We start from the raw sequence: 26,880 nt of genomic DNA on the forward strand, positions 1-26,880 counted from the left end.
TATAGACTGAAATAACTTTATAATATGTATGCCTATAGTACCTACAAAGTAACAATATAATTGCAAAGAAAAGTGATGTGGCGTTCTTTACATATATTCTTTAGTGATACTTACAAGGAAGAAAATGACTTTGTACTAAAAATACAATAAATACCCTTAAAAAAACTCTCTGCATTTTGTGTTCTATTAATAGTCTCATTTTAAATGAAGAGGGGAAGGCATGGGAAATTTCCTTCATGTAAAGAAATAGCTGCTTTCATCTTTTTATTATTCTGGAAAAAATGTAGTATTTTGATGAACATTTTAAATACTCATTGATGTATGCTAAGATCTTTTCTTTTTTTTAATTCAGTCTTTACATCTTCAAAGTGAGCAATAGCATTTTAAGTTTAAATTTTCAGTGAAATTTTGGAAGAAGAAATGTGATGTCTTGACATACTGCTTTTATCTTTAAGAAAAAAATAAACAACCCCAAACCACAGCACACCCCCCCCCCTTAGTTGTAGTCATTAGACATACTCCAGGAAGTTATCTTCATTTTTGTTCTAAAATCATTAGAAGTCAGCATGTTGCTATTGCTTCTTGTCTTAGAGCTTATGTCCTTTATGTCCAATTTACCATTCAGTTTTGTAACACCATCACAGCAGATTCTTTACCACTTAAATGATAAAAGTTTCAATAGGCACTTTAGTGGAATTACGAAAAAGCTACCACTCTTCCACTGTGATGCCAGAAAGCTATCTTCTTTCTAAGTCATGTCAGTAAACTGTACCTAGTAGGCCTGAGCTTGTCTCAGTGTAACTTCAAAGTAACAAAATAACAACAACAAAAAGCTGTGTATATTACAGGATTTATCTTTCCTTCGGAGGTCAAACCAAAACTGACAGTATGATAAATGTAGTACATTGCTGGAAACATTGCTGTCTTTTATAATCAAAGGAGTCTTGTCCTAATATAAAGCTTAGGTTTATCTTTTAAAGTTGTTGTTGGTTTACTTTTTTTTTTTTTTTTTTAATTTCTTCACTGTGTATTTTCTTTAAGTGACTTTGTCAGGGTTGTAACTTTCTTCTTCTCCAAACATGTCTGCCAAAATCTTAAAGCGAGGTCCCCAGTCACTCAGATAGTCGTAATCCTGGTCTGCCTCTGTCGTCAGTGACTCTATAGAACTGAGAGACTCTGCAACAGACCCGTTTCCTTCATAGGCATATGTTGCCAAGGAGTCATAAGGGGGCGCAGCTGGATCCACATCATTTTCATGCAGCCTCTGATTAATGAAATCTCTTATGTCTGTATTATCTTCCGCTGGTGGTCTCTGACGCGGAAAACGCAAGGTGTCTGGTTTTATGTCCCTGCGTATTTTGTTATCTTCAATAACTTTGGGATTCCTCAGGGCACCTATGTCAAAAGCCTGGGTGTCCTCTTCTCCACCTCCCTCATCATCGTAATGGATAACATTATCTCTGATATCTTCTTTTGAGGTCATCAGGGTATCCTTTTTCTTCTGCCTCCGCAGTGCTACATACAGTACCACAATGACTGTAATGAGAGAAAACTTAAGTTAAGACACACACAGAAGTAATTTGTTACTCTGATGACATATCATTATATCCTCTTTTGAAAGTTGCAAGCAACTAAAGCTTTTTTTCCTTAAAGATATGCTCCCCTTTTTTCAAATAACAGTGCTCTAGCCAATGAAAAAACATTTGCTATTTGATGTATGAATCTAACTTTCCTTACTGCCAGCTGTGTCGTTGAAAGAAGTAACAAATAATTTTCCTACTAGTTTGCTTTATGAGAAAATAGAATTGGACAGGACTTTAGCTTTTAGTTCAGAGGAAGAGATGTGATGTTTTTAAATGCCTTCTGTAGCAGAATAGAGAAAAAAGAAACCCAAATTTCCACAAAACAGTATTGAAGAGGAAAAAAAAATGAAAATTTTGAAATTTTCTTTTGAAGAAGAAATCCTGCCTTAAGCTTTTTTCAGAGCCCCTTCAGGGATCTACTTGGAAAAATCATATGGGAACCCATCCTGGAGAGAAGACGGGTTCAGGAGAGCTTGTGGATTTTCAGGGATCATCTCCTCCAAGTTCAAGAATGGCCCAACTAGATGAGCAGGAAATCAAGTAGAGGCACCAGGGGACCTGCATGGATGAATAAGGAGCTCCAGACTAAACCTAAACATAYAAAGGAAGCATACAAGAYGTGGAAGCAGTGACAGATGAACTGAGAGGAATAYAGAGACACTGTACAAGTATGCAGGGATGGAGTTAGGAAAGCTAAAGACCATCTGAAGTTAAAACTGAGTGGAGGGTGATGTGAAGGGCAAATAAAGGCTTCTACAAGTACATCAGCAGTAAAAGGAAGAGCAGAGAAAATGTGGGCCCACTGCTGAATGGGGCAGGGGGCCTTGATGACAAAGGACACTGAGAAGGCAGAGGTACCAAATGCCTTGTTTGCCTCAGGCTTTACTGGTAAGATTGGCCTTCAAAATCCCAGGTCCCTGAGACCAGYAGGAAGGTCTTCCCAGAAAGAAAAACTCACCCTTAGGGAAGGAAACATGGAAAAAAAAAACAGTTGTGATAATCTTTTGACAGTCATGGCAATCAAGAAAGGTGCCTGAGGAAAGGAAGAGAGCAAATGTCGCCCCTCTTATCTTCAAGAATKACAAGAAAGAGGATCTGGGGCTGTCAACCTCACCTTGATGCCTAGGAAGGTGATGGAGCAGCTAATACTGAAAAAACATTTCCCAAACATATGAAAGACACAAAGGTGATAGGGAATAGTCAGTGTGGATATATGAAAGCAAAATCATTCTTAACCAACCTGATAGCCCTTTACAATGAAATGACTGGTTTGATGAATGAAGAAAACAGTGGCTGTCATTTATCTCAGCTTTTGAAAGGCTTTTAACATTGAATCTCATAACATCCTCACAGACAAATTGAGGAAGTACTCACTGGACAAGTGGACAGTGAAGTATATTGAAAATTGATGGAACTATCAAGCTCAAAACATTGTAATCAGCTGCACAAAGTCCATGGGAGGCAAATCACTTGTGGTGTCCTCCAGGGCACAATTGCTGGACATCTTAATTGGTGACCTGGATGATGGGAGAGAGTGCAAGCTCAGCAAGCCTGCAGGTGATGATAGAAAACTRTAAGGAGTGGCTGATACACCCTTATGCTTGTGCTGCTATTCACATGGACCTTGACAGGCTGGAGAAAGGCGCTAACAGGAACCTTATGAAGTTCAACAAAGGGAAACACCAAGTCTTGCACTAAGGGAGGAATAACCTCCTGCACYAGCCCAAGCTGGGTGTTGACTGGCTGGAGATCAGCTTTGCAGAAGACTTGGGCAGTCCTTCTGAACGAACAGTATTCTGTACTGTATTAGGGAGATCATTGCCAGCAGGTTGAAGGAGGTGATCTTTCACCTACACTCAGCTCTGGGGAGGCCACATCTGGAGTGGTATATCCAGTGATGGCCTGCTTGATACAGGAGAGACATGGACATACTGGCATTAGTTTAGCAAAGGGCTACTAAGGTGCCTAAGGAACTGGAGCATCTCTCATATGGCGGAAGGCTGAGGGAGCTGGGATTGTTCAGCGTGAAGAATAGAAGGTTCAGGGAGGTCTCATATATATAAATACCTGATGGGAGTGTAAAGAAGACAAGATCAGTGGTGCCCATTGATAGGACAAGAGGCAATGAGCACAAACTGAAACACAGGAACTTCCATATATACATAAAAACTTCAAGGGTGATCCAAAACACTGGAACATATTATCCAGAGAGGATTTAGAGTCTCCATCATTAGAGATACTCAAAACTTGGCTGGGCAATGCCTTTGGCAACCTGCTCTATTTGACTTTGCCATTAGTGGGYGGTTTAGACTACACAACTCCAGAGGTCATTTCCAAACTCAACTGTTGTAGGATTTTATGATTATATCTAATATAAACCRTTAAAAACAATTTTATGCAGAATGGCAACCGAAAAGATTTCCTACAGCTTTATGGGTTATTTCAGTCTTTTTTCTTTGAAGATATATTTAACTGAAGGCAACACCTTTATGCTAAATCTGCTTGTAGTAAACTGGCATTTTGATACACTAAATTCTCCTTTAGTAAAATAATATTCTAAGCGCTGATGATGAAGTTAAATAATAATGAAGAGTTGCAGTGATCATATATTTATAGTCAGGCTTGTGTAGTTTAGAATAACTTCTGATAYTGGTTATATGCTGACCGTATTTTATATAGAAATGGCTTCAACAAGAATAAATTCAAATACAATTTTAAAGATGCTGTATCAGGCTAGGCCCACAGCAACATTATCAATGCAATAGTAAGCAGGAAAAAGTCTGCATATAAAATAAATGTGATTCTTTTGGGTTACACGCAGCACTGGAGATCTCATTATATATAAATTAATTTTTCTAGGTAATATTACCAGGTCAATTGGAATGAAAAGAATTATTAAAATACCAAAACCTCTCTTCAGAACCCARCCTTAGTAATTCAGTCTACAGCTCTGTGGAAAGCAGGAATGAAAATAACTCCTTTAGTCTGGTATATGCAATAATCAGCACCAAAGCTGGTAAGGAGTTCTTTCTTTCACATAATTATTTTTGTTTGAATTATTGCTGTTTTATTGAAATAAAATGTAACTTGTTTCAACAAACCACAGAGAAAGATAAAAACAGTTTTTTGAAAGCATGCATGATCACCYAGCAAATTTTGGGAAAATTCAGCTTTCTAGTATTTCCATTTCCCCAGAAACTCTGTCACAGGAAGTGATTTTTGTACTAAGAGCACCAAGCTCTCTGCGGCTTACATAGCTCGCTCAGTCTAGACTACTACACACAAGGTGGCAACTTGAAAGGCTTTGCTACAGCCATATGTTGGGGCTTCTAGACACTTTGCTCTGTAAAAGAGAGCCTAGATAGAAAATCCTACCTTAAGGTAGAACTCTAAATGACTGTGTTCCTGTCTGTTCTTGTGAAAATGCGCTAAAATGCTTCAAAATGGAATTTGTTTGAGTCAACAAGTGAGTGACTGAGGCTCACTGTGAGCTGCTTTTACTAGGGAAACCCCTAGAAATAGAAAGGTAGCTCTGGGAATTGTGGTAGATGAGACAATGATCTGGGCTACCTTATTTCGGAAAAAGTGAACTAAATGGGTGTATTTATTAAGTCCCACTCCATGGGAAGTGTTAACATTTATAGTTCCATTTTGATTTGAAACATTTTTCTCACATCACAATATAAATTTTTTACACAGGGCAGAAATTCTGAATTTTGATTCTGTTACTCAGAAGCTCCTTATGTAACCAAGAGTCTRTAGTAATTTATTTAGGTGGTAAATTACTGTATTTAACCAAACACAAAGAGGTATTCATACATTATATTCAGTGGTCCACAGCTCTTTCTGCCTACCCATTAAACCTGTATAAGGAGTTGGCCTGAGGTCTAAGAATGTTGATACTATCAAGAAAAGTCATGGACCAGCATCTGTAAGTATTGGTTGGCACTACATAGTCCATAACGCGCCTATGAAAATTGTGAAATTGCTATATTTCACTATCAATCTGTTATTTATATATATATATATATATAAAATATATTATTATATATGCTATATTATAGGTGCACATAAGCATCAATTAACCTTGTCATGCTGAAATTAAGACAAGATTTAAATATAATGTAGATCCAGATGACAACGCCACATTATGGAACTCATGCCTGCCTGAAACGAAAATGTTCCTGTTAAGTTTTACAATGGCCTAGTCATAGCGTCCATACATTACAACCATATTCTCCTCTCTCATTTCATCATTCTTTTTTCTTAATCACTCATAAGTTGATATTAAAAATTAAATAATGGCCCTCACTAGGCCCTTTGGTGCTGCTGCTGTCCACCTTAATAATTTTAAGCATGTGGAWATCAGTTCTATAGGAAAGGTATTTAATCAAAACTATTTCAGAGAAAAATTTGCATTTCAGGCTCCTTGGGAAGCTAGTCTTCTTTAGGCAGTAAGAAATATGTAGATGTTCATAAATTCACATTCATGATCAGTGCTTTTGGAATRTTTTTCTAAAAAGCAGCAGCACAAAATTTCTCATAAACATTTAAATATTTTCAATGACTTGTTAAACAACAGATGACTAATGACAACACTAATGACAACACAAGCTAGGTCAGAGGTGAGTTAGAATATCAAACCTCACATGATACCACGAGAACTAACCTAGAAGTATAACAATGCACAACAGGATTGCGATCAGCGCGCCTGTGCTGAGGCCCACTGGCAAGAAGATTGCTTCCACGTTGCARGACAGGATGGTACCGTCAGCATCACACCTGCAGACCCGGATAGTCATCGTGTTTGTGCTGCTCTGGACAGGGTAACTGCTGTCTTCTATCACCACTGGAAGAAAATGTAGCTCTTGCTGCCTTCTGCTGTAGCCATTTCTCCTGGTTTCTATCCCAGCTGTGTTGTCTATAAAACATRGCACAATCACAACAGGATTTTTACTATGATGTACTTCGGTTCACATTTTAAGTTCGTATCACCTGAAATAGCAGGAAGCTATTCCATCTTCGAACCTCAGTGGATTACACACTCTGGAATTACCTTGTTTTATCAATACTGAAGCTATTGTATTCTAATTGATATTTCTAAGAAATATGCTTTTTTTGCAGAGCATCAAAAATCTTCTGTTTCTTGTAAATAATTCTTGCTCAGGTTGACAGCTAACATTTCAAAGAAGAGATAACTAAAAAAAATGTAATTATTAGGTTAGGAAAGCTTTCTGGTTTTCCTTTCTCATTATGTCCTTGTTATAATCTAAGACTGTGGTCCCCAAAACTTTGATTGCAAGTGTATTTAGGACTAAGTCTATTAATGAATTAATTYCCTTTTAAAACTAAAATATACTTGGACAGAATGCAAAACCTTTCTCATCCCATTAAAAATAATACAGAAATTAATTGAGTAGCTTGTAGTCAGTACATTTTCCACTAATTAGTCATGAACATGTTCAGAGCTCCCAGAAGTTGTGTTTTGTCATTTCTCCCCAGTACCTGTTCATTTACCACTGCTTCTCTTGACTCAGACAAACTGGAGTAGCAAGGAAATGATGTGCAGATTAGAAGAATTACATTGAAAGCAAAAAGAAAGTGAAATTAGCAGCGAATTAGCTGAGAGATCTAAATGAGGGTAGCCTGCAGCTGTCCCTGTTTTGCCATCTTCCCCACGTGGTTTACTGTATCTTTGAAAGTGTTGACTTGCTGATCTTGTTTTATTGCAGCTTGGAGTTTTGTTACTAGATATAAAGACTAAGCGCCCTTAATTCAACGTGCAAATATACGTGTGATTCCACTTAAGGAAGAATAAGATTAATAAGAAGGAAGCCTAAATATCCAAAATAAGACGTGTTTTGACCAGGGACCATTCAGAAAGCACGCAAAAGGCATATGTCAGAAGTCACCATTTTATCAAACTCACATATTGCAGGTAGATGTGTTAAATTTAGTTACATTTAGTTTTGAAAAATAATTTGTTCTTTTACTGTTTGATTTTGATACTTTAAGAATATTTCACAATTGTTTGCGTTGAACTATCTTCCACCTTCAGTTTGTCCTTTSTCTCTATGATTAAGATCCGCAGTATATAGTAAGTTTTATATCTAATTTGAAATCATGCAGATCCATCTTCCAATTATTTCTATTGATTTTTTTTCCAATTGCAATGGCAAAGATCATTTTAATGTGTAGTACAGTGTAACTAAATGACTTCTCACTCTCCTTTGAGAGGAATCAAACAGATTGAGCTCTTAAGTCATTGACTTTGAATATTTTTTGTTGTTCTTCTATGACYCTCTTCCATTTCAAGGTCCTTTCAAAAATACAGACACAGGCATGTGTTTGAACTTCACACAGATGCAGTCTGACACTGAGACTCCTGGCTTTCAGGTCTGTCTGTTTACAATAAATTCATTTTCAGGCTGTGCAGGACAGGGAATTGTCTGGAAAGAAGGAAAATTCCCTCTTTTACATGGGCAACTGCATGTGCTCAGCAGGGAAAAAACCCTCTGGAGCACAGAATGAGCTGGTAAAGCAGGAGACTGAGGCCAGAGGAAGGTGGGCAGATTCATGGGAAGTCCTCCAGCCCCTCCACAGCTCGACAGCTGGCACATTGGTCTGGGCTCTGCCATGGGCATAGTCTAGAAGCCTGCATGGTGTGTTAAGTCCTGTTTCACCAATAAAACTTCTTCAGTAGTTTAGTCTCTGAAAGGCAGCCATAAGCTTCTATCTTGTTTTAATTTTTTAATTAAGTTGATTCCTGGAAAAGCATGGAACCTGGAAAAGTTTATTTTCTTGGGCATATGTATAGGCACGTTACATATGTTGTTATATCACATCACATTTATTGACACATATTTAGCTGTATAGAATAGCACTAGCTGTTGGACTTSTTTAAAAATAGCAAAAGACATCTTGATTCATAAAGTTATTAACTGTGATGCAGTGAACAAGATTGCCCCAAAAAAATCAAGATTCCTCTCACAAAGTTCCTGCTTTGGGACAACACCAACATAATTGCTAGCTCAAAAATTAGGATATTTATTTTTTAAAAGGTGTCCTTATGATAGAGACAATAAGGTTGTGTTATTAGACCTCTAACCTGTGCACGACGCAGACTCTCCTTCTCAAACAAAGACAGAAGATAATRAAAATGCACTACCGATTTTCTGTTTGGATAGATTTTTCTAATAGTGCTGTAAAATCTTAAAAAATTAAGAAAACTTTTATGTTTGGAAATTATTCCACAAAAGCTTTTTTCCTGACTCATTTATGTTTATGAAATAGTGTAAATCTTTCGTGTAAATCTTTCTTCTTTTTTAATGCATGTTAAGAAATACTTTTTTAAGATTGTGCATATATATAAACACATATATATAGTAACATATATATAGTAACAAACATATATATAGTTATAAAAATACGTATGCATGCAAAGTTTTATAACTTCCCTTGGTAGCTTCTTAGGGGACTACTGCATTTCTAGGGATTACTGCATTTCTATTTATACAAAAGAGGAATGTTGTTAACTGATTACTATGACAAGGCATCATCTGAGTGTCAACATTACTTGAAAATAATGATGAATTTAATTACCTTATAACACYTAAAAAATTTCCTCACCCAGCTCATATGCTAAACACACTTTTCAAAGGCTGAAAACCAAAAAGGTCATTGAGTTTAATTACTGTATGATCTTTTTAAGCTTAAAGACTCTCTTGAATTAAATGTTTTAAAGATACATGAGGAGAACTGGAAGACTTACATTAAAAAAAAAGTTTTTAATTATTTGAAATGATTTAATCTTGGTGAAATTAAAGGGCATTTCAGTAATGGGCAGAAAAAATTAAATCAAAATACTAAATAAATCCCCATCAGATGAACAAAGATGTTTAAAAATATGCTATATTTACATTGTACAAGTACATATTTATGAAGATGTTACCCACGTGGGCTTTAAAAGTGAAGGAATGAATATAGTTCATATAAAATATGGGTAAGCTCTAAAGAGATATATTTCYCTTCTTACATGAAGATATAAAGAGAGATCATGTATGTTTTGTTCTGTATCACAATTCTTAGCAAAGTTCAGCAATTTTCTAGGGAAATACTACAGATAGAGAATAAAGAAATGACTCTGTGGCATTATTAGAGGGGTTGCGAACTTCCACTTTACTCRTATTTTAAAGTCCAGCGGGACACAGATATCAAGCATTTAAATCTTGCCTCGCATAATTATCATTAGATATTGAAATGCCATTCTATTTTTAGATAACAGTAGGTGTTAAAATCAAACCATTTAGGCAAGCATTTCTGGAGAAAAATAATGACCTCATCTTCTTAGAACAGAACTAAGGGGATTTAATCCCAATATAAAGTTGTCCTTAATATTCTTTTAACTGTGTCTCAAGATAACTATTTGAATTTTCTCTGTTAAAATGCTAGGCTACATTTTTTTCTGATTTCATAAGTTAATATTATTCACATTGCCCATTTTATAAATTCTTATGGCTTCATTATATGCTAARTAGTATTTACAAATCTTTAAATGGAATTCTTTGCTCAGATGAAAAGTCTTTTTTAGCTATCTATGATGTACTGAGAGGCATAATTCGTAAGTTTAGGAATAACCATTTTTGTCTTCTTTACAAAAAAGGTATACCAAAAAAGCGACCATAATCTAATAAGCACAGTTTATTTTACTGCTATTTCAAAAAAATTTTTTGAACTTTCTTAATAATGAATATATTCATGTTTAATCACTGTGCTTATTTTGCTGGCTTTATAGTTCTGATATTTCCTAACAAGGGCAAAAGTATGTGATTTCAAAAATAATGTAAGTAAGTCATATACTTAAGTAGTTAAAAAAAAAGATAAATAAATAAGGGACCTCTCCTGTTTTTTTTCATTCTCTAGATTATCCATTTCTAATCCTTTTTCAGATGAAATTAYTTAATTCTCAGGAACCTGAAACTTTGACAACATACTTCTCAAATGAAAATTAAATAATTTAAAATTAAATAATTTTACTTAAAAGTAACACTTAAAACTTACATAGTTAAATAGAACGATAAAGAAATGATACTGAATTTTATTGGATGTCTTTCTGTTTTCTTTGCAGAATACTGTAGAACTTTTTTACCAAGAGATCATCATAACACAATTCTTCTTCAGTGATTACCTAATCACTGATAAACATGCTAAAAATGTTTTTCCATGTTTGTTTCAAATAATTAGAGGGGAGAAATTTGTTGCAGTTTATTGCAACATATTAAAATAAGGCAAACATCAATACAATCAGTGTATAAAGAACTTGCATAGGTACCTGAGAAAGGACTTAGAGATTGGAGCAATTATGTACATCTTTGTTATRGTTAAAAAAACAAACAAAAAAACAAACAAAAAACCACTTATTCAGCATCTGCCCAAACCAGCAAGTTCTTAAACCCTGTAGCATCCTGCACGTCTGCCCTGGTGGGTTTGGACAGTCCCATGCTCTTCTTTACCTAACACGTGTAAATATATATCTTACTATAAGACAAGGTACTTTCTCTCTTACGTGACCTAATTAGTTGTTACACCTTCATACTTGTTATGATAGTTGTTTTAATTAATTGTTACATTATCATCAGTTTACAATAAGTGGAAGTACCACTTTGTGAAGAAACAAAAAGTATAGCACAGTTAATTTGACAGCAAGGGTATTGGACTCTACACAAATAGTATAAAAAGTGTGGACTGGCAATATGAGGAAGGAATCAGCAAATCATGAAAAAGTAAGTAACAAAAAAAAATGTTCTGAGCTTTTTAGCTGTTTCTGTTCACAAGAGTATATGATTGAAGATGCCTTTTCATCTTGGATTGTTCTTTGACATTTACTGACAGCATTCAAGTGAAAAAAGAAAGAAGAGATGATCAGTTATGACAAAAATTGAGGGAAAAAATCAGAGATGTTAATCATATAAATCCACAAGTTATGCAAGGTGTTATGGGATGTGGTATACCACAGCAGGACTGTACATATTTAATTCTTACGYAGGACTACATTTCCTTCAGAAAACACAATAGCCAGACACTTTGAAAACAGTTAGCAAGGCAATAATATTTGTACGTTAGTAAATGAGTTCTTCCTAGGATACTGAGTGATAAAAGGAAAAAAAAAATAAAAACAGCTAGTAGTACTTTTGCATGCCTACAGGAAAATTGCTGAGTGCTATGACCATTCCTGTCCCCTAAAATGAGAAAATATACAAGACCTGAATTTAAATGAATATATATTTGACTGTTTAACAATTATAAAAATGTGTTAAATAACAAGTTCATCTGTAGGCACCACTCTAATATGAAGTAATCATAATTATCATTACAGTTCCARGCTGCTGCTCTGAAAGAGAGATATGGGCAAGCAACTTACTTCTGTAGTCATGGACTGTGAAATTTGGTTTATTGGAAGCCTCAGGAGACAGTCTGAAGGAAAACCTTTGCCCAGCTGGTGACAAATCTTTGTCTGCTGCAGTAATGGTCTGTATTACCTGAAATCAGATTAAAATAAAATTTGAAGTCAGTTCTCTTTTCTGAAAGAAGTAGTTTTGTAGAAGCGGAAAGTGATCCTGAGATGAAACAATGACAATGAACATCCTGCTGGATTATCTCCTGCCTCTAATGAGTTGAGGGGTGAAGGCAAGGTCCAAATGTTACAGCYTCCAGAGGACTGGTGATGTCCCACAAGGTTTCACTCAGACTTTTCTGAAGGAGATTAGAAAAACTTGCCATATACTTGACTGCAGAAACATTTAATATTTGTTCTTTGTATCAAAATACTCATGATTGTTTGCAAATCTGAGAGTTTAATTAAAGACAGTTCAGTTTATCTGGTACTACTGGAACATGCTAAAGTACTTCACAGAAGTGCACCCTAATGTTACAGCCTGGAATGAAGTAAAGAGAGTTGTAAGGTCTGCACCATCCAGCCATGAAGAAATAATCGGACAAGAACTTTTGAGTCCAAGTCCTATCTAAAGGATTTCAGGCAAGCACAGGGCAGTTAAAGTGTTTCATGGTAGGGATTTCCTCTGATATTTTAAAAAGGGAGGTAACTTTTTATGTAATATAAATACTTATGTCTGAATATTTATAATTTTTGATACTTCAGTACTTATCTGAGCCTTCCCTGTAGAAGACTCCTTGTTCTACTATTAACAAACTGGTAACTACTAACTAATAACAAACTACTAAGTATTGGATAAACCACAAGTTAAATTAGATTCCTCAGTAGATAGTTGAAATATATAAAATAATAAAAAGATGAGATAGGAAGATCTTTGGGAGTCATGGCCAAATAAAAAGGTTCAGACGTACTGATTACCTACTACATGCATGCAAAGGGGAGTCAGTGATTACACAACAGGCAGAATATGTTCACTCCATGTCTAGCAGTAACTCACAGAGTTGAAGAGGTGAAGTTACAAGCCTTATCTTGGAAAAAAAWTTGGCAGCTTATATGTATAACGGCAGGCCTTAGCACTTTGCTGTGGTACTTTGTTAAACTGTGCAAATTTTGTGCAGAAAGCCCAGATGCCMACAGCCTCTGGGACAAGCTTTTCCTCAACGAGTTCTCTATTGATACTGGCATCACTCATAGTATAAGATGACGCTCTAAGCCTGAAAGAGATTTTTCATGTTATGTATATGTTTATAAAAAACAGCTTTTAGCAGGACTGTCTGGAGTTTTCATTCTTTTGTTCAGGATAGGACATACAGATGTAAGTCTATTCTGCTCTATTTACTCACTTGACTGCAKTTTTTTCCTTACATTTAAAGCTCTTCAAATCAAAGATTCTTTCTCTTATTATGGCTATTCCCTGCGTGTTCTAGGGTGGCTCTGTCCCATATATTCTGGGATAATAAAAATAAACAGATTATAAAGGTCAACAACCAGAACTCCGAAAGGTGAGTATTTTTAACACGGGCTTTTTTCTAAAAAAAAGAAATAGTATTCTAAACATGGTGTCATTTTACAAACCAAGAAATGACTATTGTTATAAATAATAAGGAAATAAAAAGCAAAACAGCAAGCATTACAGATTTGAAATACCTGTCCCGGTTTGGCATTTTCACATACAGATGTCTCATAGGGAACTGAGATTTCAGGAGGAAACTCGTTGACATCCAGGACATTTATTATAACGTTGACTTTGCTGGTTAATAGTGGGTTACCTATAAATGATTTTTAGAAGAAAAGCATTAAGCAATACTATTTATGTTTGTTGTCATTACCACTGCCCATAATCTGTCATAAAATACTTTGATCCTGGAACTGTGACTTCTAAAAATCCTTGACTTCAGTTTCTTTCTGATTTGTACAAAGGTGAAACCAGAAGTAAACTTCTTATCATTTTGTACCAGACTTGATCCATTACTGTTCATGGAATAAGGAATCAATCAACATGATTATGATTATCAGAGTATAATTTACAGAAGTTGAACAGGCACTTATAGGTGCAAACTTTTCTCYGATCACTTTTGACAGAGTCTATGGAAAACACTTCCAGTGATTAAAGCTGAATTCTGTGTTCACTATGGAATGTGAAAAATCAATATTTATTACTTATCCTCTGTTTACTATTTCAAGATGATAATTAAGGAAGTAAGTAAGTGGAGTATACCCATTTTATAGATGGAAAAGGTAACAGAAGGAATGGTACAAGGATTTGCTAACAAATAGCAAATAAGTGGCAAATTTAGCAGCGAAACATATATGCTAGCATTCAATTCATGATTAGATCATCAAGCTATGTTAACAAACATTCATTTAACTACGTAAGCAGCAAATATTTATGTGCAAAAGAGATGCTAAAAATAGTGCGCACTATCCTTCTGTTCATTGTCTTACTAATTTAGATACCCTCCATAGTTTACTCAGCTGACAGATTTTAGTCACTAGATGCATTTTATAAACAAGATTACCTCCAAATTCAGCGACTGGCAGAAAGGAGGCCAAGTTCAATATAAAGCAGACAAAATTCTCTTTTGCTGTATGCTGAGACATCTCCCATGGCAGCAGGTACATAAAACCAGTTCAGCTGCCAAGTCAAAAGGATAATTTATCCCTTTGAATTTAAAAGAGCAGCAGCCACAATGCAGTCACTGTTAATTCTTCCAGAATTCCCCATTATGAAGTGTGTCTAGTGTAGGAATGGCAGAATGGGATAATGATTAAGAATAAGAAGAGTTTTCTCAAATCTTCAGAAATAAATTAAACCTTTTACAGATACTCAATTGTTTGCACTAGCTACTTACTTTGAAATTTGAATAAACCTTTCCACTTGTGGAGTTTATAATAGCCAAGGCAGGGGAGGGAGGTTGCTTCCTGGGCCAACTGTATTACAACTCAATTACAATATTACAACTCAATATGCACAGAATTTCCCGGCAGCAGTGTAGAAATTTTACACAATTTCTTTCTTGTTCTTAGAAATTGTGAAATGCAGTTTTTTCAAGAGATGTCTATCAAAGCCAAAAGATAGTCCAAAATGACTTCCAAATTAAGTTAAACCAGCTGCCGGTAAAACTTTGCTTTATCCGTTTGCAAGTAGAAGATAAACTGGCAAGCCTTKGAATCAAAAATAAATAAGTAAATAAATAAATCCCACAATATTTGTTGTTTCTTCCTGTGAACATATCTAATTTAAAAGAGATTTTGACAATCCGTTTCTGCTCTCTTTGAAGTCTCATTCCACTCCAGTTTGCCACCAATCCTGCTTGCAGTACGGTATGAAAGAAGCCAGCATTTGGTATAGCCGTTAGGGACCAGCAGTGATTCTTTAGGTAAATGAAGAGGCAAACGAAATCTAGATCACTTGCTCACAGTTGAATTGGTTGCTTTGTTCTAACAGGAAGAGCGGAAGTACTAAGAGATTATTTTAGTCACTGCAGGGTAGAACCCTATTTCTGAATAGAGAGATCAGATGAGCCATAAGCAGGTGAAGTTTGCACGGTTACTGTCAGAAACAGAATCTAACTTGCAATGAGCCTGCTTGCAGTGCTCTTTGCAAAAAATACAGCAAGTCACACACACTAACTTGGGTTTTCCTGGACTTTTGGGATTTTTATTTTAGGGGAAAACACTGAATAACAAGAGTTCAAGATACCTGCAAGCATGTTAGAGATTAATGCATTGATACGAAGGCAGAGTAAGAGATGTTCACTTCTTTTTAGAAATATGTAAAAAAAATGCCTTTCCAATAAAAAGATATATATGTATTTCAAATTTGTGTGTCACATACAAGACATATAAAAGATATTAGCTRTTTTGATCATTCCAGTTAAACATGTGAATTTCTATAAAATATCCACTCAGACCATGTTTCTGAAAGTGTCCTAAAGAAATTTTTTCAKTTTTTTGGAAAGGCATACGTACTCTGGGAATATATGTATTTTTAAATGTACAGAAAGATTTGACATTGTACCTTCCCTCAGAATCACTACAGAATGCTTTGGAAATGTACATGCATATRTATGTGTATAGTTTTTATATTTACTTTCCATGGATGACCAGCTTTATTTTCTGTGATTCCTTAACAGAAATGTTAAAGATCAAAATCTTTTCTACTGTTTTCACAAGGCAAARTTTTACTTTAAATAAGTGGTCATTAAAAATCAAACATGAAAGTATGAAAGTAAACAGAATTACAACAGTGTAAAATGTAATAGCTTCTGGGTTCCACTTTACTGTGTGATTAATTTTCTTTCTAGTTTAGTCTATACTAATATCAGTATTACTACTCATATTCACAAGGGAAGACTGCAGCAAGATTATGTACTGCTTTAAGTCCATACAGAATTACAAAGACCTGTATCATTTGATGTGAATAAGGATGAAGAATTACATTTCASATACCACTTTGAAAATTTGACCTGCATTTTCACTGTTTTGTTTGTTGTTCATCTGAAAATCAAATCTATCTGAGCCCTATGAGCTCAGTAGTGACGTGCATGCTGAGTGAGTCACTGAAAACATCTGCTAATGCCTTTTAAATACAGATTACACAAAAAAGAAGACAAGTGGTTAAATCATTAGCCTGGGAATTAAGATAGAGGTTCCAGTTTTCAATTCTGCCTGTATGACACAGGCAAATTACTTTGCTTCTCTTTTCCTCAATTTCCTTGTAAGTAAGATAATGGCAACCYTGTTATCTATTAACATCTTTTTGGATCATGGATATTACAGTAACAAAAAATATATAAAACATTTTAGCAGGACCTATGAAAGTGTATGAAGTCCAAGACATCTGAGAGAGCATATACTGACATCCTGTTATATCATATGGAGAACTAGTGATTCCTTAATGTCACGTATAGTATGCAAAAGAAGATAACCTCAAAATGGCACAGGTTTCTTTAGAATTCACAAAATTTAAGCCTAGAGCTAGAGGAGGTAGGAAGATGGTAGGAGCAGGAAGGATTATGTTTGCTTGATGGTTATTTTTATTCTTAATCAGGCCCTTGAGGAGAGGAAAGAAGAAATAAGATCTTAGATATTTTATGTAGTTCCTGTTTTGTAGGACACAAAAGCTATTTCTGTACTAGGTAATGAAGCAGCAATGGAGAACTTTTTGAGCACTAGAATGTGATTATTTATACTGTTAAATTCTTATAGCAACCCTCATTGGCATGGGCAAAAGCCTGGGGGCAACTAATGGTCTYGTAGACATTTCAGATGCTGGGAGTTAATATGTACGAGGCACCACTCTCAAAGAATGGATTGACATTTGGCCACCCTCTCTGGAAGGCAAGACTGTTTGATAGTATAAAATTAGGCCATTCAGTGCCAACTGGCCTCAGTGCTTGAGATGGACCGTAGGCACATTTAATTTACTAGTAATCGATGGAGTCCATGGGGTCAAAGATGATCAGAAACAGCAACTATGTATGGAGTTGATTACTCTGAGAAGAAACTTACTCCAGTGGCTAATTTAAGAGTATGGAGAACCTGTCTGACAGCTTTCTTATTTACTACCCTGTTACTTTCAYGGGTGTGTAAGGAGCCTTTATGCCGCCTGCGTTGCTGTGTCGTCACCTGCATGGTAGCAACACAGTCACCCGCCTGCCACCTGTGTTAGCAGCACAGTTAKCCACCGCCTGCTTTGGCCTGGGTTTCTCTACCAAGGACAAGAACAAGGTTGCAGTGTGCTGTGCTACGCGTGGCAGTAGGATATCTATCACTCCACACCGGCTAACCCTCTGAGATGTTCTCAAGGGTTGACTGTGCTGCAGTTTGGAGACTGATTTCCAGTSTATGTTTAGATCAGATGCTTGGCATTTCTTCAGGACTAGAAATGAAGAGCACAGGATAATGCTGCAGAGTCAGATCTAGTCGTTACTTAACAGGGCTAGAATAACCTCCCATAGCCCAGTTCCCCACAGGACAACCAGCCCTACTGATGGTATGCAACATATATTCTTTTATTCCTGAGAAACCAGGCCTTACACGGCTGTGAGTCTACAAATTGGTACAGGCAGGCCTAGACCAAGCAGATTTCACCATTAAGTCTTTGCTAAAGGTCCAAGTTTTGCTTCTATTTAAGCTATCAGCCTGCATTATATAGTCTCTGGTGCAGACAGGGATGAAGGAGTAYGATCAGGAGTTTATGCAAGAATCATCTCAGTATGCCTATCAAATAAATGCAGAATGAGAATGCTGGACATAGAGCTATTTACAACAGCTATTCCCAAATGATTAGGTTTTTAAACTTTTTTTTTTTCTCTCTCTAATGGGTGATGTTAACAAAGTTTATTTTAATTAACATAAGGCAATTCCCTTCTGCTTCATTCTTAAAATGTTTTCCTTGAAAAATGATAACTTGTGGGGTTTAGGGCTAATAATAGTCAGACCAACCAACTTSTCTAAATGGTACGTCTGTATCTACATTTTTATTTATCTACTGTCTACTGATATACTTAGCTATATAAACTGCACGGTACTTGTTTGTAGTCAATCAAAGGCAGTTTTTTTGCTCAAAAGTCATAACACTACAGGACAGAACTATTTACTGTGAGAAATACGTCACACGCATAAGCATCATCTTTGATTTGTGCAGGGTTTCAGTTTGAAGCTACAGTGGGGAACAATGTTTAGAAAGCCCCAGTGCTACCTGCGGTAGACAGCACAGGCAGCTGGTCTACCAAAACCTGCTCATGATCTTGGCATCATTTTCTATATACAGGATAATGATATAAAGAGGAGCTGGCAAAGCCATTTTAATTTTTTGCCTCTGACTTGACAGGGATAGAGCTGGTGGGTTTTGTTTATAATTGTCTTTTTTCAAAAAAAAGAGAAGATAATTTGYAGCATGGCCTTTAGCTGTCTAAAACAGAGCTTTTCTCTTCTCTTAAAAAAGCTTTTTTTTTTTTTTTGCTTCTGTCACAGTGCAAATAATGATTTGAGAAAGCAAAATAAATATTTTAGCAATGAAGTATTTTAAGTTACTGAATTTAATATGTGTATTACTAGTTTTAAATTTGTTTTTCTTAAAGGGATTATGTCACTAAGAACTGAAAATCCTTGGATAGCAATAATTCTCATTCTCTGGGCAAGTTTATGCAATTGTTTGCAGTACAGAGCCACTCCCCTTGGATAATCATGAATATGTCAAAGTAGCACACTAAAATAAATGTTTAAGGGATGTTAGTCTAAAATGAGAGAGCAATTTCAGTGTTTCTACATCAGCACCAAATAGGTGGTAACTTTCATTTAAAGCAGAAACATTTCTAATGTATTAATTCTTTTTCCTCCCTTTTTTCTTCAGATGTTCTCTCTTCTCTTTGGTCTTTTTCGCTGTGTGCASTGTGTCATTTCTCAAACCCCAACATTTATTTTTGTACTAGCTCTGAGTCAGACAACTGCATATGAAATTTTGACAGTTAATGTATCTCAGATCCTCCAAAGCACTGCCAATTACAGGTATAGTGCAGATATGGCAATTGTTTTTAGTGCTATGGATAATGGTTAATGTATAAATGTTTTGAGGTATACAGATATAAATCACAAATATTTCAAAGGTGCAAATTCTCTATGTGCTGTGAAGATGCACAGACAGGCAAACCTGAGGCTTTAACTACTCTTCAGAATAATAAACATATTCACACAGAGTTTATTAAAGTCTTTTCCTGACTGCAGAAAATTTTACAAATCTCAGATGTTCATTACCTACCAACATATCTAAATAGTTCAACTTTACTGAAACATAGACCATTATGAGACTGCCACATGCTATCTACGTGCCTTTCCGTTTCTCTCCGTACATTTCTACTGGACTTTCTCATACACGTGTGTGTATATCACCATACACTCAGTCACTTGAGATAGTTTAGTTTCCTGTGCTGCTGTAATCCAAGCTAAAGCTAAATTTCACATGTTAATTTGTCTGTTTCTCTTTTTGTATTTTAAACCTCTAGTGAGTTATCCCTTGTTTCTTTCTGAGATAACTACAACTGAGAATTTATTTTGTATTTTAAAAAACATATACCTCCTGCTTCTAAAACCTCCCTCTTCCTGTTAGCAGAATGTATTACTTATTGAGCACTCAGTGCAGTACATTGAGGAAAACAAGTCCTCTGCTTTACAAACCTACATTGCTGGACACACAAACCATCCATAACGAATGGGAGGTACAGCAGGAGTCCCTCCTCCACTGCCTGTGGATGTCAACAGACCTCTGCAGCCTTTGCACAATGCTGGATGACCAAAAGAATTTTATTCAAAGGATGGTATGAGCCTAGGAGGGTTTCTGTTTGACAGCATCATGAAGGAGGAATGCTACTCAGAGGGCTGGCAGTGAGAAAGCTACAGCTATGCAATACAGCTGAGGAGGGTGTTCTCATCAGAGAAAAGGCGTTGTAGGAGAAGGCACAAAGACAAATGTGAAGGAAGCAAATAAGATAACCACAGGCTGTTTAGGAGAAGTAGCAGGAAGAGTCTTGTGCAGAGAGGAAACTCAAAAGGAGAGATAAAGCACAAAGGTTGATGTATTTAGTTTCTTAAATTATTAGCGTGTCTTCTTGACTAAATTGTAATGTACCTTTTGTCTGAGCCAAAGGAATGTTTACATTTTTCCATCCTGAAAAAGCAGATAGACATCTTCATTGACTAACCTAATTTTATATTAAGTGAATTACAAAACCAGAAACAAGACGAAAAGGATTTCCATACAGTAGCACAGAAAGTCTCTCCTCTCACTATTGTAAGCACAGAAAGTCTCTCCTCTCACTATTGTAAATACAAAATGACATGAGAACTGAGGGGAGTTCTTTTAGAAGTACAGTATTTATGCAATAAATATAAGCAACGGTCGCATAGCCAAATTATAAATATCTTACGCAAGGTTTAATAACTGAACCTCAATATTTGGTGTTCACGTTGAAACCTTGCTGTTATTTCACCCCCTAATCTCTTGCTCTTCACAATGACAAACTTCTCTCAGCTTCTGAGGGAACTGYGCTCACGTGAGGGCTACTTGATAAACCTTACTGTAAGGCTTATTAGAACATCACATTCAGCCTCACAGTGAGTCTTGCCAAAATGGTATTTATTTCGCATTCTTAAATCACTTCTTCATATGCATACTCTTCACAGCATATTTATGTCTGAACACTACATTCTGGAAAAAACACCACATTAGCATATTAATTCCACTTGTGCCATACTTACTAACTTTACTTGCAATTATAGAGAAATTGTACTGTGCTGTGCTTTCTCTGTCCAGTAAGTCATTAGTAGCAATGGTTCCTTCAGTTGCGTCTATTGTAAAGTAGCTATTCCCATCATTCTTCCAATCTATGAAGTATCTGCATGTGAAAAATATTAAACAAAGTAGATGCAAATGTGCAATGATTACACAYTTATCATAGCAGCAATCTAGCTAGCTAAAGAAATTTTGTTATTTTTCTCTCCTCAGCTATTACCATCTTTGCAAGAAGACAATAAACAACGACTTGTTCATTTATTTTTTTAGAGAGCTGGAATACTCAAGGGAAAATGGAGAWATAAAAGATTTAGTACTTTTGGTGTTCAGATTATTTAAACTGATACACAGCTTCTGTGACCCTGAGCACTTACACCAGTCACTTTGGAAAGCACTAGACAGGCTTAGAGGGAAAACGAGAAAAGATGTGCAAAAGAGTGCTTAAGGTATAAATAACAGATCAGATCTGGTCTTCTTGCATGCAATAAGCTGGAAGCAGCCTCACTGGGCTTATAGAGTTGCCATATGGGACATATATAGGCTATTGGCACAGTTTTCTGTGTCCAGAGCAAAGGGTCCCTCGTGTAAGGGATGCTGGAGCATGGGAAACAGAGTGTGGTCATCTCCCCACAGATACAAGAACAAGAAAGSGCTCTTTGCCATTGGGAAAAAGAACCAGCTCTCACTTTCACTGGAGCTGTGAAGAGCAGGACAATTTTGTTGTTTTTTTGTATTCTCAGTCTGATCCTTTGTTAAAAAAGTGTTAACACAAAACAGATTCAAAACTCTAAATGTGTATTTRTTTGTTGTTTTCTCCTAGCAAGGACTTAACAGACATATCTGCTTAATAATATGGATGCTTACAAGCAATCTGATAATTATTCCAAAACCATTTCCCTTAAATGCTAATGAATTTGAAAGTCTAGTTTCACATTTGATGCTACCATTTGTAGTCATAACAGAATAATAATTTTTCTGATGCAGCGCTGCCAGCTACTAATTTCCTTTTCATTGTCAGTCTCTGCATACCTAGATGATGTTTCTTAAAAACAGGCAGAATGAAACTGAGAAAGCCATTTGTGAGTAGTAGGTAATAAGAACAAAATAGCCCACAACAGGTACATTTAAAAGATCATAAAGGYCAGAGAACCGTGCATATGACACCTCACTGCATGTAAGCCAGTGACATTAAAAGACAATATTCCTTTTTCTGATTAGTGTCATTTATAGGAAGAATATAAAGGCAATAAACAAGACATTATTAGATACAGCTTCACTGTAAAAGAAAGCAATGATTGAAATGAGTATATGGCATATCCCTGAAGAAAATATCTTACATTTGAACTCAGGAATGCTAATAATCTAGGAAGACTTCAACAATTAAAATTCTCAAATAATGTTCCAAGTTCTTTTGGAGTCATTCATTTAATCAAAATCATAAGCAAATGTTATATGTAGACGAAATAGGTTACTTTATCAATTGCTAGTCATCCTTAAGTTCATTGCTCTATTTGAGAAGCCTCAGAAATTATATGCTAATGGCAGAATATATTTACACAGTTGAGCACACATATTTTTCATGATTATGATAACATTATCTACCTACATTTTTAATTTCAATCTCATTGTTCAAGATCTGKTTGACATAAAAATTCTGWAAAAAATATATATTACATTTAYTTAAAATGTTATTATCCCAGGAATRGTGAAATTACTCTTTCTGGCATTTCCTGTTTAATAAATTATAATTGCTTCCAAAACTGAATATGCATCCATACACAAATACATGGGATCAAAAGATTAGAAAGAAACTGCTTATCTCCCTCCAGTGGAAGATTTTATTTGCCTACACACCACAGTGTAAGCCAATGAGGAAAGAACAGCATCTAATTAAAATGGCAGTGCAGGCAGTAGTAGCTTTCTCATTTTAGTTTAATGATGCCTGAAGTAGACTCATGTTCCTTCACCATGAAACTTTAAAACTACAAAATACATATATTCAATTTGAAAGGAGATACTTTATACTACTTTTATACACTATTGTGTTTAAAGTTCAATTCAAGCGCAGATACTCGTAGGATCAGAAGCTGATATTCTTTATGTGAGCATTCATGCAAGTGGTTAACTTCATGCACAAGCCCAATAAGCCTACTCCTAAACACAAGCATTTGCAGGATCTAAGTTCAATGAAACATTGCAAGACTAGTGATACTTTTGCTGAAACTAAAAGCAGAAATCCTCTTGGCATCAGTGAAAATGGGATCAGTGAGARCTGAGTGATGGGATAAAAATTGATTATCTGGCTTTACAGATCTTGAAAATTCACTGTCTTCATCTATATTTACACTGTGGAGGCTATCATCATGCCAGCATTGTTARTCAGGCTGACTTTACTTTAACATTATCTTAAAAGACATCCCTACCTTCCTTCTTTCTCCTCTCTGTATGTACTGTACCCTTGGTAAAAATAGAGTTGGGATATTGCCAGTCATCTCAATTCCTCATCCTGGGAGTCTATATATTAGCTGAGACCACAGAAGAGGGAAGKAAGTATTGGAGATGTAGTGCCTAAAAATATAGTTATGAGAACAACTGCACACATGCAGCCTATCCTTCTCTTTCAATGGTTGTTCATGTGCAATACCATGAAAACATACCTGGGGGAAGATCCTTTTACAGACAGCTCTGGTGGACATAGAATTGCTCTCAGAGACCTCAGTAAATCTKCAATACTTAGTAACAGAGTGACTCAGACTCCATAAAGCTGCTCTTCAAATGGGAATTGATGGGACATCCCTCAGGGAAGTCACTGTTGCTGCCTAAGCTCTTACTGGAAGGGGCCTTAAAAGAGATGTAATTTCCTTTTACTGYCCAAAAGCACTCTTTTTGTACAGTTTGATATCCAGTGTGAGATTCTTTGAAAGGCGCATGATAATACACACACTGCTTTCTTAGAAGCTCAAGAATAATTTGCAGTCATCCTAGTAAAAAGGTGAGGCAGTGCATGGCTCATGAGGACCACGACAATGCCCCCCAAAAGAGGGCTATTGTCTTTTGAAGGAGGGAGGACAATGACGTAGACTATATCGATTCCAGCTGCTGGTCAGAAGGTGGCAGAATGCTTGACAGAGTGCTGTCGAATACACGAGTGACAGCTGGTCACCCTCAGGATGATAACAAGAGCTCCGAGATGTTGGGCAGACAACCTCAGTCATTCACAGTTACATCATGAGTGAAAAAACTAGACAGCTGTCCTGCTACTGGTATAGGAACGTGTGACACAAGGTCATTCTCATGAAGGACAGCTGGTGGCAGGATGTCGAGGAGGCTGGGGAACTCAGGACATGCTTTTAGGTCTTCAAAATGTGAAGGGGAAGACTTCCCACACCTGGCAGGGCTGGCCTTGGGGACAGTGCAGTCCATMCTCACCAGAACGTTACAAACTTTGCTAAAAATCTTTCCTTGTCATTCTGTCATGCAGAGGTGGCACAATGCAACAACTGTATCATATTACATGTTATAACATGTAAATACTTTTAAAAATTACCAGAGTCTTTCTTTTTCTTTAAATTGTTGCCTAAACACAGAGTGTGCATTTGTGTTCCCTCGCATTGACCCTCAATTTCCTGATTATTGCTAAGCTTGCAGAGACAGGCATGTGGAAACATAGGCTGAGGTCAAAAAAGGRAGCCCAGGACAAAGTTACTATCGCCTCTACAATGCAGTGACTATTTTTTTTTTCAGTTTCCCAAAATTTTACAGTATTCCTGTCTTGCTAGAATTATCTTGATGATTAATAACTTGTACTCTTATCATTTCACACAATATTGTTCTCTTAAATCTCCATTTCATTATATGCATACACACATATATGTACTACAAAATTTTCCATTCAGATTTCCACCAGCTGAAAAGCATTTTAGCCACCATCAGTGCCCAGGATAATTTTTTCAGTTGTCTTTTGATAAGGTTTCACTGCCTCCAGAGAATTACAAAGTAYTAGCCTATATATTTTGGTTTATGCTTTTGAGCAACGTAAGGATGCTTTAAGAGCAGGTTGTGGTTGCTGAGATTGTTCCAGTGCTGGAGTCACCCTCAGGAAAAAGGATGAGATAAATGCAGAGAAAGTAAAAGTAACAAAGAATCAAGAGGTACCAGAAAAGGTATGCTGGGTGCACTGTGGTGGCATCATGAAAGGTGGGTCATACCAAGCTCTTCTGCACACTCAGCATAGAGGTACCATAGTGTATTTACCCATGTTTGTGCTCTCATGTAGCTGGTAGCTACCCCTCATCAGTAATGAAAAGTAGCACCCAGGTCTCAGACAGACTGTTTTGGTATCAGTTTGAACTGGAACGTCTCAGAGACTAAATACCTCCTAGAAAATAAGAACAAAAGCAGGAACAGTCCTGTGTAGATTTGTGATTTCTCTAGGCATACGATTGCCTGTTAGATACATGAGGGAACTCATGAGCCTGGAGAAACAATATTATTGCAAATTTTCTTTCTGATTCTAGCTCTGAAAGATGATTAGATAGAGAACTTGATTGCATGACCAAAGAGGGATCATCTGAAATGAAATATGTCCTACAGTTGCAATTCCTAAAGCTTGTGGCTGATACTATAACCCTGCAAGTACAGCCAGCAGGAGATCAGCAAGGTAAGACATAGGTAAGTGKTTGTGCCGTAGGGGAAGAGAGAGGACTGCTTTAAGGGTAGACCAAACAGAGGATTAAAGCCAAACGTGACAGAGCTAAAACACTGAAGGGGGAAACAGAAGGATTACTAAAACACAGAGGGTAGGTACCCTGCAGCTCCATTAACTTTATATTTGATGCAGTTCTACATCATCTATACTATTTATCAGTACAAATATTCTTGTCTGTACATCATTTTTTATAGTGAAACTGTAGTTTAAGCAGGCCCAGACTGTACAATTGTATTTTATTAATTCTGAATTTAAGAAAACCCCAAAACCAAATTTTCTGTGTGTTATCTGAATGATTTGGCTGCCAACTTCAGTTTAGAAAGCATCTCACTATTCAAACTACATCATATCAAATCTAAATATTAGAATAAAGCATTCTAGATATACAAAAATTCTTGATGTGACAGGATAAAGAGAAAGTATTATTTCCAAGAGTGAGGTAAACATGAATTTCTCATTCTGAGCTGGATCATTGGTGTTATTCTGTTTTATTTAACTGTTTTACTTTGCGTGAACCACTGGAAAGTTTTTAGCTTTACCAGTTTGACCTTTGCAGGAACTGCTACAGAAAATTCTGTCAATAAATAAATACGTAAGAAATGTTAATAAACGCAAATTAACTAGTCTGKACTATGAATCTTAAATGATTAAGGGCCTTAAAGAAATGAGAGAAACAGGGCTTTTTTGACTTGAGGATGAGGAAGAGCAGGGAAAGGAATGGGAACAACAACAGAAAGACAAAATTAACGTATTATTTAAACTAATTGACTTGCAAAGGGGGATAGAAAAGTGATCCTGGCAAGTGCCCTCCTGTAATTCAAGGCTAAATTTTGTGTTAAAA

At 36.2% G+C, this 26,880-nt stretch overlaps 1 protein-coding gene across 1 annotated transcript in view; it reads right to left on the reverse strand.

The window, feature by feature from the left end:
• Nucleotides 1-1,024: 1,024 nt before the first annotated feature.
• The window catches only part of CDH12 (cadherin 12), a 157,644-nt gene continuing 131,788 nt past the window's right edge, over nt 1,025-26,880 (reverse strand). The window contains exons 7-11 of the mRNA XM_085318116.1: nt 21,298-21,434; nt 13,684-13,805; nt 12,004-12,121; nt 6,253-6,504; nt 1,025-1,536 (exon numbers count right to left, since the gene is read on the reverse strand). Coding sequence (XP_085174242.1) covers nt 1,037-1,536; nt 6,253-6,504; nt 12,004-12,121; nt 13,684-13,805; nt 21,298-21,434 — 1,129 coding nt within the window. The 3' untranslated portion in view covers nt 1,025-1,036. The remainder of the gene's footprint in view (nt 1,537-6,252; nt 6,505-12,003; nt 12,122-13,683; nt 13,806-21,297; nt 21,435-26,880) is intronic.

This window comes from Rhea americana, unplaced genomic scaffold (assembly GCF_003343005.1).
Source record: "Rhea americana isolate MKP2758 unplaced genomic scaffold, rheAme1 scaffold_52, whole genome shotgun sequence".
Taxonomy (NCBI): Eukaryota; Metazoa; Chordata; class Aves; order Rheiformes; family Rheidae; genus Rhea; species Rhea americana.